Here is a 17,704-nt window from a genome sequence, read left to right on the forward strand (position 1 = left end):
GAGTGAGAGGAGCAGAACCAGGAGAACGTTGTACACAGAAAGTAAAACACTGTGGAACAATCCAATGTAATAGACCTTGCTTTAATAGCAATGTAACATGCCAGGACACTCCTGAAGGACTTAGGTAAAAGAATGTTATCCACATTGAGGGAAAGAATTATGGAAGTAGAAATGCAAAAGCAAAACATATAGCATCACTTATCACATGTATATATGGGCATGTGATTTGGAGTTTTGGCTTTAAAAAATTGCTCTATAGTAAAAATGAATAATATGGAAATAGGTATCAAGTGATAACATTTGTACAACCCAGTGCAATTGCTTTGTCAGCTCTGGGAAGGGGGAAAGGAAGAGGGGAGGGAAAGAAAGTGAATCATGTAAACAGGGGAAAATATTTTAAATTTTAAAAAATTAATTAAATTTTTAAAAGAGTAGGAATCACTTTGGGTTTTTACTTTGTATCCAATTCCAGTGTCTTATACCCAGAAAGTATTTCATAAATGTCTGAGTAATGAAACTGGGCTGAATGGCTGTGAAGATAAAGTAGATTAGTCTAGAACCAGAGCCCCAAAGGGGTCTGTGAGTCGGGGGTCGATCCAGCCCCTGATGACTCCATCTCTTACCACAACCTCCTCTGTCTTTGCAATCCTGGGAATGGTGATCAGCCGGAACTGGTTGCGCTTCACGGCATCGTTACCATCAAATATCTTCAGTGTCTGTTTGCCTAAGAGGAAAAAAGGAGAAAAGTTCTTTAAATGTGTCACGGCAAGGAAAAAAAAATTAGAATGAAGTCCTAGGCAGAGGCCTGAGTCTGACTCCAAAGCAGTCCTTGGCATGGATCTGCCTAAGCCCTGATACCATTCCTCTGTGACCTTTGATCTTAGCCCCAGCCTGTCCCCGACCTGAGTTTTAGACTGACTTCCATACTCCCATTAGGGGGTAGCTGGGTGGCTCAATGGATTGAGAGCCAGGACTAGAGATGGCAATTCATGGGTTCAAATATGGTCCCAGATACTTCCTGGCTGTGTGAACCTGGGCAAGTCACTTAACCCCCATTGCCTAGCCCTTACCACTTCTACTTTGAAACCAATACACAGTATTGATTCTGAGATGGAAGTTAATGGTTTTAAATTAAAATACACACACACACAAAGACCCAACACACTAAATATCACAGGGATTTTAAAGAAAAGAATTCCAAAGAGAAGGTTCATGGGATATCTTTTGTGTTGGATTTCCTCACTGGACAATTCATTATAGGACACCTGGGTAGCAGCTTCTTTTCCTTGCAGGTTACAGTAGGCTAGGAATAAATATGCATATATATATATATGAGCAAAGTCTATACTTTGAGACTTCTAAGGCTGTGATCTTCTAAGGTCCCTGTCAGAGGCAGGCTTAGCATCAAGGTTGGCTCTCTGTGCTCCACATGATGAAGGCTCTAAGGAAGAAAGAAAGGAGGGAGGAAAGAAAGAAAGGAGGGAGGAAAGAAGGAAAGAAAGAAAGAAAGAAAGAAAGAAAGAAAGAAAGAAAGAAAGAAAGAAAGAAAGAAAGAAAGAAAGAAAGAAAGAAAGAAAGAAAGAAAGAAAGAAAGAAAGAAAGAAAGAAAGAAAGAAAGAAAGAAAGAAAGAAAGAAAGAAAGAAAGAAAGAAAGAAAGAAAGAAAGAAAGAAAGAAAGAAAGAAAGAGGCAAGGGAGAAGTAGAAAGATACTTAGTTTACTAATCTATTGGCTGCCATGATGGATTGAAGCTAACTTCCAACAAGGGTTTCTCCAGCCTCTACGCTCCAGCCAGAAGATCCCGACAGGCTCCTGGGTCTCCCCTTACAAGCTGTTTTCTCCACCCACAAGCTCTCACAGGTCACATCTAAGGAACCAACCATAGTTTCTTTTTTTTTAACCCTTACCTTCCATCTTGGAGTCAATACTGTGTATTGGTTCCAAGGCAGAAGAGTGGTAAGGGCTAGGCAATGGGGGTTAAGTGACTTGCCCAGGGTCACACAGCTGGGAAGTGTCTGAGGCCAGATTTGAATTTAGGACTTCTCATCTCTAGGCCTGGCTCTCAATCCACTGAACTACCCAGCTGCCCCTCCAACCATAGTTTGTTAATTTGGGATGCCTAGAGGGGCAGTGCCTGTGGAATCGAGTTTCCCCTCTCCTTGGTTCTTGGTTCTTTAATTTCCTTTCTCCAAGGGCTTATCTATGCCTGAATTTATTCAGTGGTCTTTGACCTCCAGGTCACTGAGAGATGACATTAAACAAAGCGACATAATGGAGAGAGAAATTTTCTTCCAACAGTATTTTAGGGTTTGCAAAGTACTTTATCCATGCAGTATTTAATGTGGTCCCATTGAAAGAAGTAGTATATAATCATTATTAGTGCTTGTTTTAGAGGTAGCCAAGGTGGATAGGGTGCTGAATCTGGAGTCAAGAAGACTGGCTTCAGACATTAACTAGCAGAGTGACCCTGGGTATGTCTCCTGACCTATCTGCCTCTGTTTCCACAACTGTACAATAGAGATAATACTACCTCCCAGGGTGGTTGTGAGGATGAAATGAAACAATTTTTGTAAACTGTTTAGAATCAGAGAGAAAAGAGGCCAATGAATTGGGCATGCAACTTAAAAAACTAGAAAGAGAACAAATTTTAAATCCCCAGATAAAAACTAAATTGGAAATCATAAAAATCAAAAGAGAAATTAATAAACTTGAAAGTAAAAGAACCATTGAACTAATAAATAAGACTAGAAGCTGGTACTTTGGAAAAACAAAATAGAAAAATTACTGGCTAATCTAATTTTAAAAAGAAAGAAGAAAATCAAATTCACAGTATCAAAGCTGTGAAATGTTTAACCTAGCACATAACAGGCATCTAAATACTTGCTTCCTTCCTGTCTGCCTGCCTTCCATGACTCCTTTTTTACAGATGAAAAAACTGAGGGTCAGAAAAACTAAGGGACTTGTTCCTACTCCTACATGTATGCATAAGGAGTAAGATTCAAACTCACATCTTCCTGACTCTGAATCCAATGCTTTTCCCACTACAGTCACTTATAGGACTGCAGTGCTCTCTAGTTCACAAGCACAACCCTCTTCACCAAGGAATTTAATCTCTGGGGAACCAGGGCAGGGATCATGATTCTACAGGTCAATTCAAAAGTCCCAGGAAGGAGCCTGAGGGCTGATGCCATTCTAGAAACTGGTCAGGGGCAAAAAAGATGTAGGAATGGAGGAGGGGGGATAGATCTTCCAAACCTCAAACTATATTACAAAGCAACAGGCTATGCAACCATCTGATATTAATTCAAAAGTAGAGATAGATCCATGGAACAGACCAGGCTAGAGAGATTCAAAAACAATGGAACTCAATAACTCAGTGTTCGATAAAGTAGAAAAGATAAATGATCTTTAAAAAAAAAAAAGCCTAACCTTCTTAGATAAAAACTGCTGGGAAACACAGAACAGCTAGGTGGTTCAGTAGATTGAGAGCCAGGTCCTGGGTTCAAATGTGACCTCAGATACTTCCTAAATGTGTGACCCTAGGTAAGTCACTTAACCCTCACTGCCTAGCCCTTACCACTCTTCTGCCTTAGAATCAATACACACTAATGGTTTAAAAAAAAAACTGCTGGGAACACTGGAAAGCAGTCTGGCAGAAATGAGGCTTAGACTAATCTCTAACACTACATTCTAAATGGAAATGTGACCTTAATATCAAAGAGCAAACATGTAAAAATTTTTAAAAGAGAAATGGATCTTATACTGCTCACACCCATGCATGGGAGATGCATTCCTAATCAAACAAAAGGTAAGAAGTGATTACAAAAATAAAAGTGCTAACTCTGACTACGTGAAACTTAAAAGCATCTCTAGAGGCAAAATCAATGCACTTGGGATAAGAGAAGCTGTTGAACAGGAAAAAAAATCTGTATTGATCTCTCAGACAATGGTTTGGTATCCAAAGTACATAATTAATAAATGCATATTTATTAAGATAAATAGCCATTGCCCAAAAGATAGTGGTTAAATATATATGTGTGCATATATATATATATATAAAGTTTTCAAAAGAAGGACTGCAAAGTATTCCCAGCCACATGAAAAATGCTCTAAATCCCTAACATTAAGAGAGATGCAAACCAAAACAACCCAGAATTTTCACCTTACACATTACAAATTGGCAAAGATGACAAAAGATGGGAATAGTCAAATGTTGGAGGGGCTACAATACATCGTTGGTTTACATGCAAAGTGGTACGACTATTTTGGAAAGCAAATAAAGTGACTAAAGTGTCCATACCCACAGTTTTGAGGGACTTATAGCAAAGAAGGCTCTTGTGAAGATGAAATTAAATCTCTCCCCTGATTGTTAAAATGAAATTAACTCCCCTTCCCATTTTTGGATTTAATCACCAAAAGTGTAAACACCCTACATATAGTTGAATGGGGAGGTCTGTGACCCACATGTGTAATAGCGGGTGACAAATCAGAATTGACTGACTGCCCCCTGGGCAGATCTAAGCAAGGCTTTAAACTATGATTTGTCCACGTAAAAAGTGGAGGAAGACACAGGAAGTGACGCAAAAGAAAGTGTCTTTAAAAGGGAGTTACAACTTCCTGTGGAGAGATCTTCTTTGGAGAGATCTTCAGAGAGGCTTTGACTTCTGGAGTTCTGAGTTCCAGCTGGAGGCTGGTGAAGAATCTGATGACTGGACCCTTTACATGGTGAGACTGTCCTTGAATCTCTCCCCTTTGGACTGACATGTGGTGAATGAAAAAGGCTGACTTCTTTCCTGGATTTTCTGAAGAGACTAGCCTCAGGAGAGACCTATCCTCTTGAGAGAGGCTCCCTGTATCCCCCAGGTCCTCAGCTACAAGGGCTGAGGCCTCTCTGGTTAAGGACTAAACCCCCCTGCCTGTTTTTGAGCCAGGGGTTGGAGCAAAATACTTGATGCTTAAGCTAGATATCTTATCCTATCCTCTCTCTGATTTTCTAACTTCACTTTTTCTATATTTTGTAAATAAATTGTAAATAAAACTCTTTGGAATTAATTAAATTCCAGGTGATCCTAATTTTGAATAATCCAGCCCAACCTTTTTATAAAAACCCCTTTTTTTCCTCCTTACACTCTCTACTTCTAGAGAAAGAACTGGTGGAGTCAGAATGCAGATAGAAAGCATATGATTTTTCAATTGTTCATTTGGGTTTATGTTTTGGGATTTGGGTTTTATAAGATTACTCACTTAAAAAGGAACAATATGGAAATATGTTTTGCATGATAATACATATCTAACCCAGATTGAATTGTCTACTAGCACCAGGAGAAGGAAGGGAAGGGAAGGAGGGAGGGAGGGAATTTCTGATTACATAACCTGTGAAAACTTGTGTGGAAATTTGTTATGATATATTAATTGGTAATAAATCATAAATTAAAATAAAATAATAAAGAATCCATACCCTTTGAACTGCAGACTCCATTACTAGGCCACCAAGAGGAAGAGAGTCATCACATTTATCAAAATATTTACAGTGTCACTTTTTTGTGATAGCAAAAAAAATGGAAACAAAATAGATGTCCATCAAAGGGGGAATGCTAAACAAACTGAAGTACATGAATGTAACGGAATATTACTGTGCTGTATGTGACAAATAGAGAAATATGGAAAGAACTATATGAACCGATGCTGAGAGAAATAAGCTAAGCCAAGAAAACAATATATACAATGACTCTAATAATGCAAATGGAAAGAGGGCAGGTGGGTGGCTCAGATTGAAAGCCAGATCTAGAGACAGAAGGTCCTGGGTTCAAATATGACCTCAGACACTTCCTAGCTGTGTGACTCTAGGCAAGTCACTTAATTCCTATTTCCTAGCTTTTACAGTGGTCTGCCTTGGAACCAATATTTAGGATTGATTCTAAGATGGTAGGTAAGGATTTCTAAAAAAGAATTCAAATGATGATACATGTAAAACCGCTTGGAATTGTTCGTTGGCTACAGGAGGTGGGAGGGAGAAGGGGAGGAAAGAACATGAATCATGTAACCATGGAAAAACATTCTAAATTAATTAAATAAATTTTAAAAAATAATAGCAAGTGGAAAGAACAACTCTACAACAAAAAAATCAAAAGCGAAACATCAAAATTATAAAGATCAAGCAGGGTTCAAATTTAGAGATATGAGAGGAAACCCACAACACACTTCTTTGTGGTGATGGGAGGTCCCCATTTCTATATTCCCAAGTCCCATATTCCACGTTTTCAGAATTTTTCAGTGTATTGATCAATTGTGCTGATTTTTTTCTTCTTTTCTTTTTAATCTTTAAAAAATCCTATTTTTTAAATGGAATAACTCTCTGGGAGGAAGAAAGAGGCTGGGGAGAAGTATGATGATGTGAAAAACAGAAGTCATCCATGAGAACTTATTTAAAAATATTTTAAAAAGAAAGGAAAATGGCTCGAGAGCAGTTGCTCCAAAATCCTGTGCAGAGGGCACTAGAGATGGTAGTAGGAGTGCACTGAGTGTGGGTAGACTTCACCAATAGCTCAACAGGAGAAAGATATTGTTGTGAGAGTTATTCAAGGACTGTGTGAAAGAGAGTGTGACATGTTGTGTCAGTAGGAGCTAGGACAAGTAAGTTGCTGGAGAGCCCCTCTTTGTGCCCTGATCAGGGGCAGGGGAGTGGATGGTGACTATGGAAGACAGTGACATGGGTCCAAATGACTTCCTACACACTGATATACCAGCCAGGGATGACCTAGGATGAAAAGTACAAGATCAGATTCTATCTCGTGGAGCATCTCTGAACCCTGCATTTCTGAGCTGCCCCTAGTTCTTTCTGGGATGGGACTGTCCAGTGTGAGTGCCCCATGTTCACAAATCAATAAGCCTTGACCAAGTGCCCACTTTTGTCATTGTTGTTCAACCATTCATTTTGTTCAGTCAAGTCCGACTCTTCCTGATCCCATTTTGGCGTTTTCTTGGTGAAGAAGTGGTTTGCCATTTCCTTCTACAGCTCATTTTACAGATGAGGAAACTGAGGCAAACAGGGTTAAGTGATTTGCCCATGGTTACATTGTTAAGGTACTGGAGTGGTTTGCCATTTCCTTCTACAGCTCATTTTACAGATGAGGAAACTGAGGCAAACAGGTTGAAGTGACTTACCCAGTGGCAAACAGCTAGTGGCTTGCCATTTCCTTCTACAGCTTATTTTACAGATGAGGAAACTGAGGCAAACAGGCTGAAATGACTTGTCCAGTGGCACACAGCTAGTGGTTTGCCATTTCCTTCTACAGCTTATTTTACAGATGAGGAAACTGAGGCAAACAGGCTGAAGTGACTTTCCCAGTGGTAAAACAGCTAATGGTTTGCCATTTCCTTCTCCAGCTCATTTTATAGGAGAAGAAACAGAGGCAAACAGGGTTAAGTGACTTGCCTAGGGTCACACAACTGTCTCAATTTAAACTCAGGAAGATAGGATTTCCTGACTCTAGGAGTAGCTCCTGCTACCGATAGCCTCTACTACATACCTTTCTAGGTCGTCTCTACCTTTTGTGTTTTACCCATTGCACTGGGTGCTGGGTAACACGAGGTGCCCCTCAGAGTAGCATGGTACCTGAAATGTCAGGCTGAATTTGTATTTATCCCATAGATAAGAGGGAATTGGGATAGATGTCTGAGCAGAGGGATAGGGTGGCCAAATCTGAGCCAGAGGGAGACTGTAATGGCCTTTACCTGCAATGCAGTCAAAACCCATTCATTCAAGCTGCTCATTTAAACCAGCAGCTAGCTCTAACAACTGCTGTTCTCCATCTGTCTGGAGAGGGGTTTTCCTACTGGCTAAAATGATCCCTGCAGTCAGAGGATGTGTGGCCAAGAAAAAATCCCCAGCGTGCTTGAGATTCCAAGCGTCCTAACAGTCAGAAGAGACCAGGCATGGAGAGAAGCGCCGGATGCTGGGACTCTCGGATGATTTGTCTATTGTAAGAGGATTGGGAGAAAGAGCTCCCTGCCCTCTCCTCTCCTCCTGCTGGACCAGTAAGAGTATTCCTCGATCTGAGCAGGAAGCCACCTTCGTCATCTGGTTATTGGGTCAGGATTGCTGGCGTGCTGCTGAGGGCTCCGGAGGTGCTGGAGAAATGCCCTGGGGTGGAGGTTCTGAGGCGGCAAAAATGTTTAATGCTTGCTGGTCTTCAGTGCTGGGAACTCTTCCCTCCCATCCCCTAGAAGACGAGCGGCTAGTTATCTTTTTCTGCAAATATGCCAATATTTCAACAGCAATTAAGGATCTGAGGTCTACTTTTGGCTTTGCCCCAAATGTTTATGAACTGGATGAGGGAAGTCCCTTTTTCTCTATGGGCCTCAGTTTCCTCATCTGCAAAATTAACTGAATGAGGGGAGTCCCTTTTCCTCTATGAGCCTCAGTTTCCTCATCTGCAAAATGAACTGGATGAGGGGAGTCCCTTTTCTTCTATGGGCCTCAATTTCCTCATCTGCAAAATGAACTGGATGAGGGGAGTCCCTTTTCCTCTATGGGCCTCAATTTCCTCATCTGCAAAATGAACTGGATGAGGGGAGTCCCTTTTCCTCTATGGGCCTCAGTTTCCTCATCTGTAAAACAAGAGTGGGACTAGATGGCCTTCCAAGGTTCCTTCCAAATCTGTCAGTCCTCAATTGGGTTTGAGGCCACTGCTTCCCTTTCTGGGGACAGCGGACAGCTGGGGAGCTTCAGAATCTGTAAAGTCACCACCAAGGCCTGGGATTAAATGAATTTTTTTCCCCTTCCCTTTTCTGGTCTTCCCTAGTGAGTGGCATTTAGACACCTGGGGAATTTTACGAAAACATTTTTCTTCTCTGTTGGTTCCATCTGGAGACTCCCTGCTGAATTAATTGGGCCGTGATAAGTCTATTAAATGCCTGAGAAAAGTAATTATTTCAGTCTTCCAAATCCTCTTGCCATTTAGCTAAAAGCAGAGTGTCTGAGGTGCTGCTCCTATGAGCCCCGGGGACCACACCACCACCGTCACCCCCCTCTCCTCTCTTCTGGCAATCAGAACAACTAAGGGGAGCCTGGGATAAAGTAATCTGTCTAAAGCAAGAGAGATGATACAGAGACCCACCGCTGCTGGGCCGTCTGGCATGCTGGGCATGGTTCTAGGTACATCATTTAGCAAAAACACTGACAAACTGGAGCATACACGCCGGACTGTTTGTCTCTTGCCTTTCTGTGTAGCAGACTGCCGTGAACACATTCTGTTGCTGTTCAGTTGTTCTGGTTACATCCAACTCTCCAGGACCCCAATTGGGGTTTTCTTGGCACAGTTACAAAAATGATTTGCCACTTCCTTCTCCAGCTCATTTTACAGAGGAGAAATGGAGGCAATCAGGGTGAAGTGACTTCTTCAAGGTCACACAGCTACTAGTGTCTGAGGCCAAATTGGAACTCTTCCCAACTCAAGATTTGGCATTCATCCACTGCATCATCCACTGTTCCATCTTGCTGCCCCCCCGGCACCTAGTAGGCATTTTATAAAGGCCAGTTGACTGACTAACATATGAAGAAGAGACTGATGAAGAGAGTGAGAGGAATAGAAAACCAAAGCAGAGACGATCAGAGAATCATGGGAATCTGTGGAAGAAACTGAGGATATTTATTGTGGAAAAGAGAAAACAAGGGGAAAATGGCAGCTGGCTTTCAAGGCTAAGAATAGTTCCATAGCAGAGGAATTAGGTTTCTTCCATTTAGCCCCAACTAGGAACAGAAAGTAGAAGTTGCAGCCAGAAATGTTTAGGTTTTGAGTTAAGAAACTTTCTAACCAAAGCTTTCTCTGCGGGAGTAGGATGGGTTGCCTCCAGAAGAAATGAGTTTCCCTATCACTAGAAGTCTCAAAACAGATCCCCTGTCATAGATCTCATAGCAGGGCTTTCTGCTGGAGAAAGCTGGAAGAGAGCTAAGAGCAGGACTAGAGAACATCCACAACCCCTTCTAGCTCTCAGAATTGGTGACTCTCTGTTCAGACTGTGGTCCTCTGGCTGAGGCAGGATGTAATCCCCAAGGAAGACCATCTTTTCTTCTCTCAGCATCCCTGGAGAGAAAGGTCAGGGGAATGGGGCACAAGGGATGCAGGCAAGTCATCCATCATTTACTAAGTGCTTAATATAAGCCAGACTCTGCCTAGGGAGATCAATACAAGCAGAAACGAAAGACAGTTCTTGCCCTTGATGAGCAAAAAGATAACACACAACCCGTCATCTGGAGGATGCTAGAGAATGGGTGGGTCTGGGTAACTCCAGTGTGAATCTACAAAGTTTTATCTAAGCTGAAAATCTCAGAGTTCCTTCTGAGTTTGTCATTACCACTTTAACTCCAAAGCTGTCAATGCTCATGTCTACCCACTGAATCACACTGCAACTCCAAAGAGCAAGGCTCTTGCAGGACCACAGAATTTCCTAGCTAAAAGTATTGGCTGTGTGATCCCAGGGAAGTAATTTCACTAGTGCTCTAGGAATTATTTTAAGTCTTTTAAGGCAAAGTGGGGCAGCTAGGTGGCTCGGGAGATTGAGAGCCAAGCCTGGAATCAGGAGGTCCTGGGTTCAAATTTGGTTGTGGGATCCTGGACAAGTCCCTTAACCCCAACCCCCACTGCCCTTGTGCCTTGGAATTAACACACAGTATTGATTCTAAGACAAAAGGTAAGAGTTTTTTTTAAAAAGACTTTTAAAGTGCAGAGAAGGTGGTGCCTACATCATTATACCAGGGAAATCACAGGTCCCCTCCCTATCACCCAGGTTCACATAATCTATTTTGGCTACATTACTGACTCATATTGAATTTGTGGTCCACTAAAAGCCACGAATGATCCATCTACACCTGCCACATCCTTTCTACAGTTGGTTTTTTAAAAACCAAATGCAAACTCTGGCTCAGAGACAGGAAACTAAGTTGTTCACATGGCGAGTATATATAGTATCATCAAAAAGAAGAAAAAAAGCTTATTTTTAGAGCCTAATTGTAAGAGTTTTACATTTAGTTGTCAAATTTCATCTTTGTTCGGTTTGACCCATTTTTCTAGACCACTGAGATTTCTTTGTTTTGGACTATGTTGCTGGATGTATTAGTCATCGATAAATGGGAGATTTATACCATCAACAGCTTCATCAAAATCACCAGCAAAAATAAGGAACGTGAGGCAGCTGGGGGTGGCAGGGGTGGGGGGTCAATGGACTGAGAGCCAGGCTTAGAGATGGGAGGTGCTAGAGTCAAACCTTAGACACATCTTGGCTGTGTGACCCTGGGCAAGTCACTTAAACCCCCGTTGCCTAGCTCTTGCCCTTCTGTCCAAGCATCGCCACTAAGACAGAAAATCAGTTTATAAAAAATGCTAAACCTCAGATTTCTCCACAGGGATACTGATGAGAGAAGATGATAATCACAGATTAGCATACAGACACACTCTCAGACTTTTCTCCTGGCCTGCCTTCACTGGGAAGGTACCTACATGATGCAGAGCCTACGGGGAAGTTCACTAAGACACCAACTCCAGAGAATGGCATCAATCACGCTCATTTTCAAAAGCTCTACATTGTGACACCAGCTTTTGTTCAAAAGATTTTCCCCTCTAAAAACTGTGGGAGTAGAAACACAGAAGAAAAACAACTGCTTGACTACATGGGTCAAGGGAGATGTAGACTCTAAATGAACATCCAGTGCAAACATCAACAGCATGGAAATAGGTTCTGATCAAGGACACATGTAAAACCCAGTGGAATTGCGCATCGGCTATGGGAGGGGTGGGGGGAGAGAAGGGAGAGAAATAGTGTGATTCTTGTAACCAAGGAATAATGGGCTAAATTGACTAAATAAATTAATTTTTTTTAAAAAAAGATTTTCCCCTCTAATAAAACTACTTGCCGGAGTCTGTAGAAACCTGGGCTTCTTTCAGTGACCCTGGAGCTGGGCCAGTGTCCACAGCATCATCACCATCATCTGCAAAGAAGAAGGGGATTCTGGGTCACCCAAATGACAATAAATTAAATTCCTGCCATCTACCGCATCAAAATATGGTTTGTGTTTGGTTCATGAACTTTGTTGTTCAGTCATTTCAGCCAAGCCCAACTCTTTGTGATCCCCATTAGGGATTTTCTTGGCAAAAATACTGGAGGGGTTTGCCATTTCCTTTTATAATTCATTTTACAGGGGGCAGCTGGGTGGCTCAGTGGACTGACAGCCAGGCCTAAAGATGGGAGGTCCTGGGTTCAAGTCTGGCCTCAGACACTTCCCAGCTGTGTGACCCTGGGCAAGTCACTTAACCCCCATTGCCTAGCCCTTACCACTCTTCTGCCTTGGAGTCAATACACAGTATTAATTCTAAGACAGAAGATAAGGGTTTTAAAAAAATAATTCATTTTACAGATGAAAAAATGGAGGCAAACGTGGTTGAGTGACTTTTCCAGGGTCACACAGCTAGTGTCTGAAAATAGATTTGAACTCAGGAAGATGAGTCTTCCAGACTCCAGATCCAACACTATATAACCATTGTGCTACCTCGCTGCCCATTTCACAAATGTTTAACTCTAAAACATGCTATCTTCTACTTAAAACCCCAGTTTCCTAGGGAAAATGGCGACCTTGGCAACAGCACTCATCCAAAATGTGGGGATCACTTTAAAACCCGAACTGTTTGATATCCAGATGCAACAAGATGTGCCATCCATGAAAGACCCATTCCTCCTCACTGAGGCTCAGAAAAAAAACCATAAAAGGTCAGCCCACGGGGTTCTTCTAAGAAGGAATGGAATTTTCCATTGTCTACTGACGCCTTCCTGGGGGAAACCTCAAAGAGGAGCCAGCTAGCCAGTGTGGCATCTCAGATACTCATCTGACCAACCTCTGGCTGACCTTCCCTGATGTTGATAAGCTTATCCACCTCTTGCCAGCCAGGTCCTAACCCCAGTCCTGACCAATTCCTTCCCCCTCTCTCTTTCCACTCTCATTCCCTCCGCAGCCCTCCTGCCAAACGGGCTCTACCTTAACAGTTGAGTCTCAGCTGCCTAAAATAGATGGGGGAGAGGGGTGGTCTCCTTCCCAAATTACTAACATGTGTCTACACTTCCCTTTGATCCCCAAAAAATCTTGTAATCAGGACAGGGCAAGGGCTATTATTATCCTCATTTAACAAATGAGTAAACTGAGGCTGAGAAAGAAGTACTTATTCATAGTCGGATGGCTAGCAAATTAGTAGACATGGTATAGAATAAAGAAAGTCTTCTATTTGGAGATACAGAACCTGAGTTCTGATACCAACTCTGTTACTTCCTACCTGTGGGACCCTGGGAGGGTTACTTACACTTGGTTTTCCCATCTATATCATGGAGATTGGATTATTTTAGATCTGTGAAGTTCCTTCCAGATCTAAATTCTATGATACTTACCATGTGGTAGAATCCAGAGTAATAATAATAAGGGATGACATTTTGAAGTTCACAAAGAACTTTTATACACATGAGCCTACTAAAGGCATGATGATCTCTACTTTATAGATAAGAAAACTGAGGCACAGGGAAATTAAGGAATATATCTATGGCCCCAAAGTTAGTACTGGCAGAGGCAGGATTTGAAGAACAAGTTTCCCAAATCCAAATCCAGTCCCTTCTCTTCTATGCCCCAGTGCCTCTCATGAGTAGAGCCCAGGAATCCTGACCACCATCCTGATGTTCTCTCCATTGAACTATACTGTCTTATGTATTCTCAACCATGATGAAGGTCCATTTCTCAGACATGCTCTTGGCTCTGGTTTTGCAAAGAAGTTCCCCTTCAATGGATGGCACTTCTGTTCTCCCCTGGTCACTCAGACTTAAAACCTTGTTATCCTTGCATCTTTTATCCAGTCCAGTATAGCAAGTATTTACTAGGCTACTACTATGTGCTAGCCCATGGGATACAAAGAGAAAATAAAGTAGTCCCTGCCCTAAAGAAACTTACATTCTACAATGGGGAGTCACGACAGTGACATCCTTGGCTCTTCTCTCTCACTCCCTGATTATTAATTGAATCCTGGCCTTTCTTTATCAGGTCATTCTTAACTGTGTCCTTTCATCCATCATCCATCCATTCTTTCATTCTTTCTCTCTCTTTCTTTCTTCCCCTCTCTTTTTTCTTTCTTTCCCTCTCTTTCTTTCTCTTCCTTTTCTCTTTTTTCCTTCTTTCTTTTTTCTTTCTTTCCCTCTCTTTCTTTTTTCTTTCTTTCCCTCTCTTTCTTTCTTTCCCTTTCTTTTTTCTTTCCCTTTCTTTTTTCTTTCTTTCTTTCCCTTTCTTTTCTTTCTTTCTTTCCCTTTCTTTTTTCTTTCTTTCTTTCCCTTTCTTTTTCTTCCTTCCTTCCTTCCTTCCTTCCTTCCTTCCTTCCTTCCTTCCTTCCTTCCTTCCTTCCTATCTTGGAATTAATACTGTGTATTGGTTCCAAAGTAGAAGAGTGGTAAGGGCTAGGAAATGGGGGTTGAGTGACTTGCCCAGGATCACACAGATGAGGGTCAAGTGACTTGACCAGGGTCATAGAGCTAGGGAGTATCTGAGGCCACATTTGAACCCAGGACCTCCCGTCTCTAGGCTTGGCTCACAACCCACTGAGTCACCCACCTGCCCTCTATCCTTTCATTTCCATTCTCCATGCCAGCATACTGGCTTCACTTACCTCACCTGGGTCCTATGTAGGATATTATGATCATCTCCTATCAACCCTCCCTACCTGTGATCTCTTCCCACTTAAGGCCACCTAATATACTTCTGCCAGATCATCCTTCCTAAAAACCATCTGGCATATTCAAATGTTCCTAGAGCACTTGGTCTGGAAAATGACAACTGCTGCTGATACTCTTCTCACTGATGGAGACATCTGGTTTACAAAATCACATTTTCTCACAATCTCTTCTCTGTTCCATTACTCTCTGCCTTATTTAATACTGGGCTTCATACATGTCCTATCTCTGCTAGTACAGACACTACATTTCTTTCTTTCTTTTTTAAACCCTTACCTTCCATCCTAGAATCAATACTGTAAGGGCTAAGCAATGGGGGTTCAGTGACTTGCCCAGGGTCACACAGCTGGGAAGTGTCTGAGGCCACATTTGAACCCAGGACCTCCTGTCTCTGGGCCTGGATCTCACTCCACTGAACCACCCAGCTGCCCCCAGACACTACATTTCTTGAGGAATGGAGACCATTGTTTTTTCATCTTTGTATCTCCAGAAGAGGTGCATAATAAATATTTATTGGAACTGAATTTCTCTAGCATTGCTCCCTCACTCTTACTCTGAAAGAGGGAGTTAGACTTCTTTGGCTTGGCTTCCCAGATGAAATCATCAAGTATGACCTCTTCATTGGATAGGCAGTAAACAGAAGGAACTTTGAGAGGTGCAGTCCCAACTAGGGTGCAAGCTTCTTGAGGAATGGGATAGATTTTGTGCCTCTATCATTCCTTTGTGCTTGGGAAACACAAAGTGCTTAATTAATGTTGGATATTAATTTTAAATGTAATTCCTTTGAAAATGCAATTAAATCAATAATGACCTAAGAGAGGCAATATAATATAGTGGAAATTGGACTAAATTTGGAGTCAGAGAACCTGGGTTCATATTTGAGCTCTTGTTATTTATTACCTGTGGGACCATAGAAACAATACTTCAAATGTTTTGAGCTTTAATGCCCTTGTTTGTGAAATAGGAGTGTTGGACTAAATCAGGGAGTCTTAACCATTTTTTAACCATTTAGACTTCCTTAGTCTGGTGAAACCTATTGACCCCTTCTCCAAATCATGTTTTTAAATGCACAAAATAAAATATATAAGATTAAAAGGAAACAATTATGTTGAAATATAGTTACAAAAATATTCAAACAAAGGCCCACATATTCATGGGGTCCAGGTTAAGAATCCCTTTCCACTCTAAGTCATTTGAGTTTAGTAATATTACATTTCTATAAATTCTATAAATAAGCAATGAAATGTAGGTTGTCATTCAACCACCAAACAATAGCCTGTTGGGTCAGGACAACACTCTTACCTCCTATGTGGAGTATTTACTTACAGACTAGATAACAGAGGCTTTGGATGTACCTGCACCAGTAAATGGGATATGACTCATTGTTTGGTTTGGGGCTAGACTAAGTGACCTCTGGGATTTCTTCCAATCCAATGATTTCATGAGTTACAATTCATTAAATAAAAGAATATATATCTATATTATTCCTGCCCCCCATACCTGGCTCTGTCTGGATGCTCTCCGATATCCGAAAGCAGTGCATTTTGCTGAAATTTCGAGAAGACAAACGCACACAGTTAGGGGGAAGAATCATGTTCTTCAGTCGGCCAAATGTACACTCAGGGGTCACAACAGCATAGCAGGCGGTATGAGCCTAGAACCAAACCAAACCACAGGAACAAATGAGGTCACGATAAAGCCTCAACCCTGAATGCTGAGAGAAAATGCTGAACAAGAAGAAATTTATCAAGAAGAAAAAGGAAAGGGGAAGGAGTTGGGAAATCAAGGAACCTGAAGCAAAAAGAATCCAGAATGTGTAGATATAAATCCTGGATTCAAATCCCACTTCCAATATTTATTGGGTGATCTCATTAAGCCTCTGCTTCTTCTTCGGTGTCTCTCTCTCTCTTTCTCTCTCTCTCATCTTCTCTATCTCTCTCCTTCTCTCCTTCTCTCTCCCCCATCTTCTCTCTCTCCTTGATCTTCTCTCTCTCCCCATTTTCTCTCTCTCTCTCAATCTCTCTCCTTCATCTTCTCTCTCTCTCTCTCAATTTCTCTCTCCTCTCTCTCCCCATCATCTCTCTCTCCCTCATCTTCTCTCTCTCAATTTCTCTCTCCTCTCTCCCCATCTTCTCTCATTCCCTCATCTTCTCTCTCCTCTCTCTCAATCTCTCTCTCCCCATCTTCTCTCTTTTCTCATCTTCTCTCTCAATCTGTCCCCTTCTCTCTCTCCCCATCTTCTCTCTTTCCCTCATCTTCTCTCTCTCCTTCTCTCTCTCAATCTCTCTCTCTCCATCTTCTCTCTCTAAATCCTCATCTTCTCTCTCTCTCTCCATCTTCTCTCTCTCTCCCCATCTTCTCTCTCTTTCTTTCTTTTCCTCCCTTCTTCACCCTTACCTTCTGTCTTAGAAGAATGGCAAGGGCTAAGTATTTGGGGTTAAGTGACCTGCTCAGGGTCACACAGCTAGGACGTGTCTATGGTCACATTCAAACCCAGGACCAGACATCTCCTGGCCTGATACTTTATCCATTGTGTTACTTAGCTGCCCCTGATTGCTCAGATGACTCCTCAGATCAATCCCCCAACAAAATCAGGGTGCTGTGCTGGACAAAACACTGTTGGGACAATCTGGATATTGTCTTAATTTGGATACTTATTTGCTACATGACCCATGGCCAATCATTTAATCTCTCTTGAGCTTCAGTTTTGTGCTCTCTAAAATGGATATAATAGTACCTACTTCAGGGGGTTGTTGTGAGAATCAAGAGACAATCTAGATAAAGGGCTTTACTAACCTAAAAGGACCTTTTTTTGTTAAGTTGAGCTTTTTTGTTGTGGACAGAAGATGTTAGTGTTTCCATAAACACCCACAGTGTTTATGGAAAGTGACAAAAACAAGGACAACAAACAATAATAATAGATTTTTCTGTAGTCGTTTAAGGGGCAATTAGGC

The 17,704-nt window shown here is 41.7% G+C and overlaps 1 protein-coding gene across 1 annotated transcript in view; it reads right to left on the reverse strand.

The window, feature by feature from the left end:
* DGKQ (diacylglycerol kinase theta) overlaps positions 1-17,704 on the reverse strand; it is a 116,629-nt gene that overhangs the window by 56,913 nt on the left and 42,012 nt on the right. The window contains exons 6-8 of the mRNA XM_056802275.1: positions 16,251-16,404; positions 11,911-11,985; positions 624-724 (exon numbers count right to left, since the gene is read on the reverse strand). Of these exons, the coding sequence (XP_056658253.1) occupies positions 624-724; positions 11,911-11,985; positions 16,251-16,404 (330 nt within the window). The remainder of the gene's footprint in view (positions 1-623; positions 725-11,910; positions 11,986-16,250; positions 16,405-17,704) is intronic.

This window comes from Monodelphis domestica, chromosome 6, assembly GCF_027887165.1.
Source record: "Monodelphis domestica isolate mMonDom1 chromosome 6, mMonDom1.pri, whole genome shotgun sequence".
Classification (NCBI taxonomy): Eukaryota; Metazoa; Chordata; class Mammalia; order Didelphimorphia; family Didelphidae; genus Monodelphis; species Monodelphis domestica.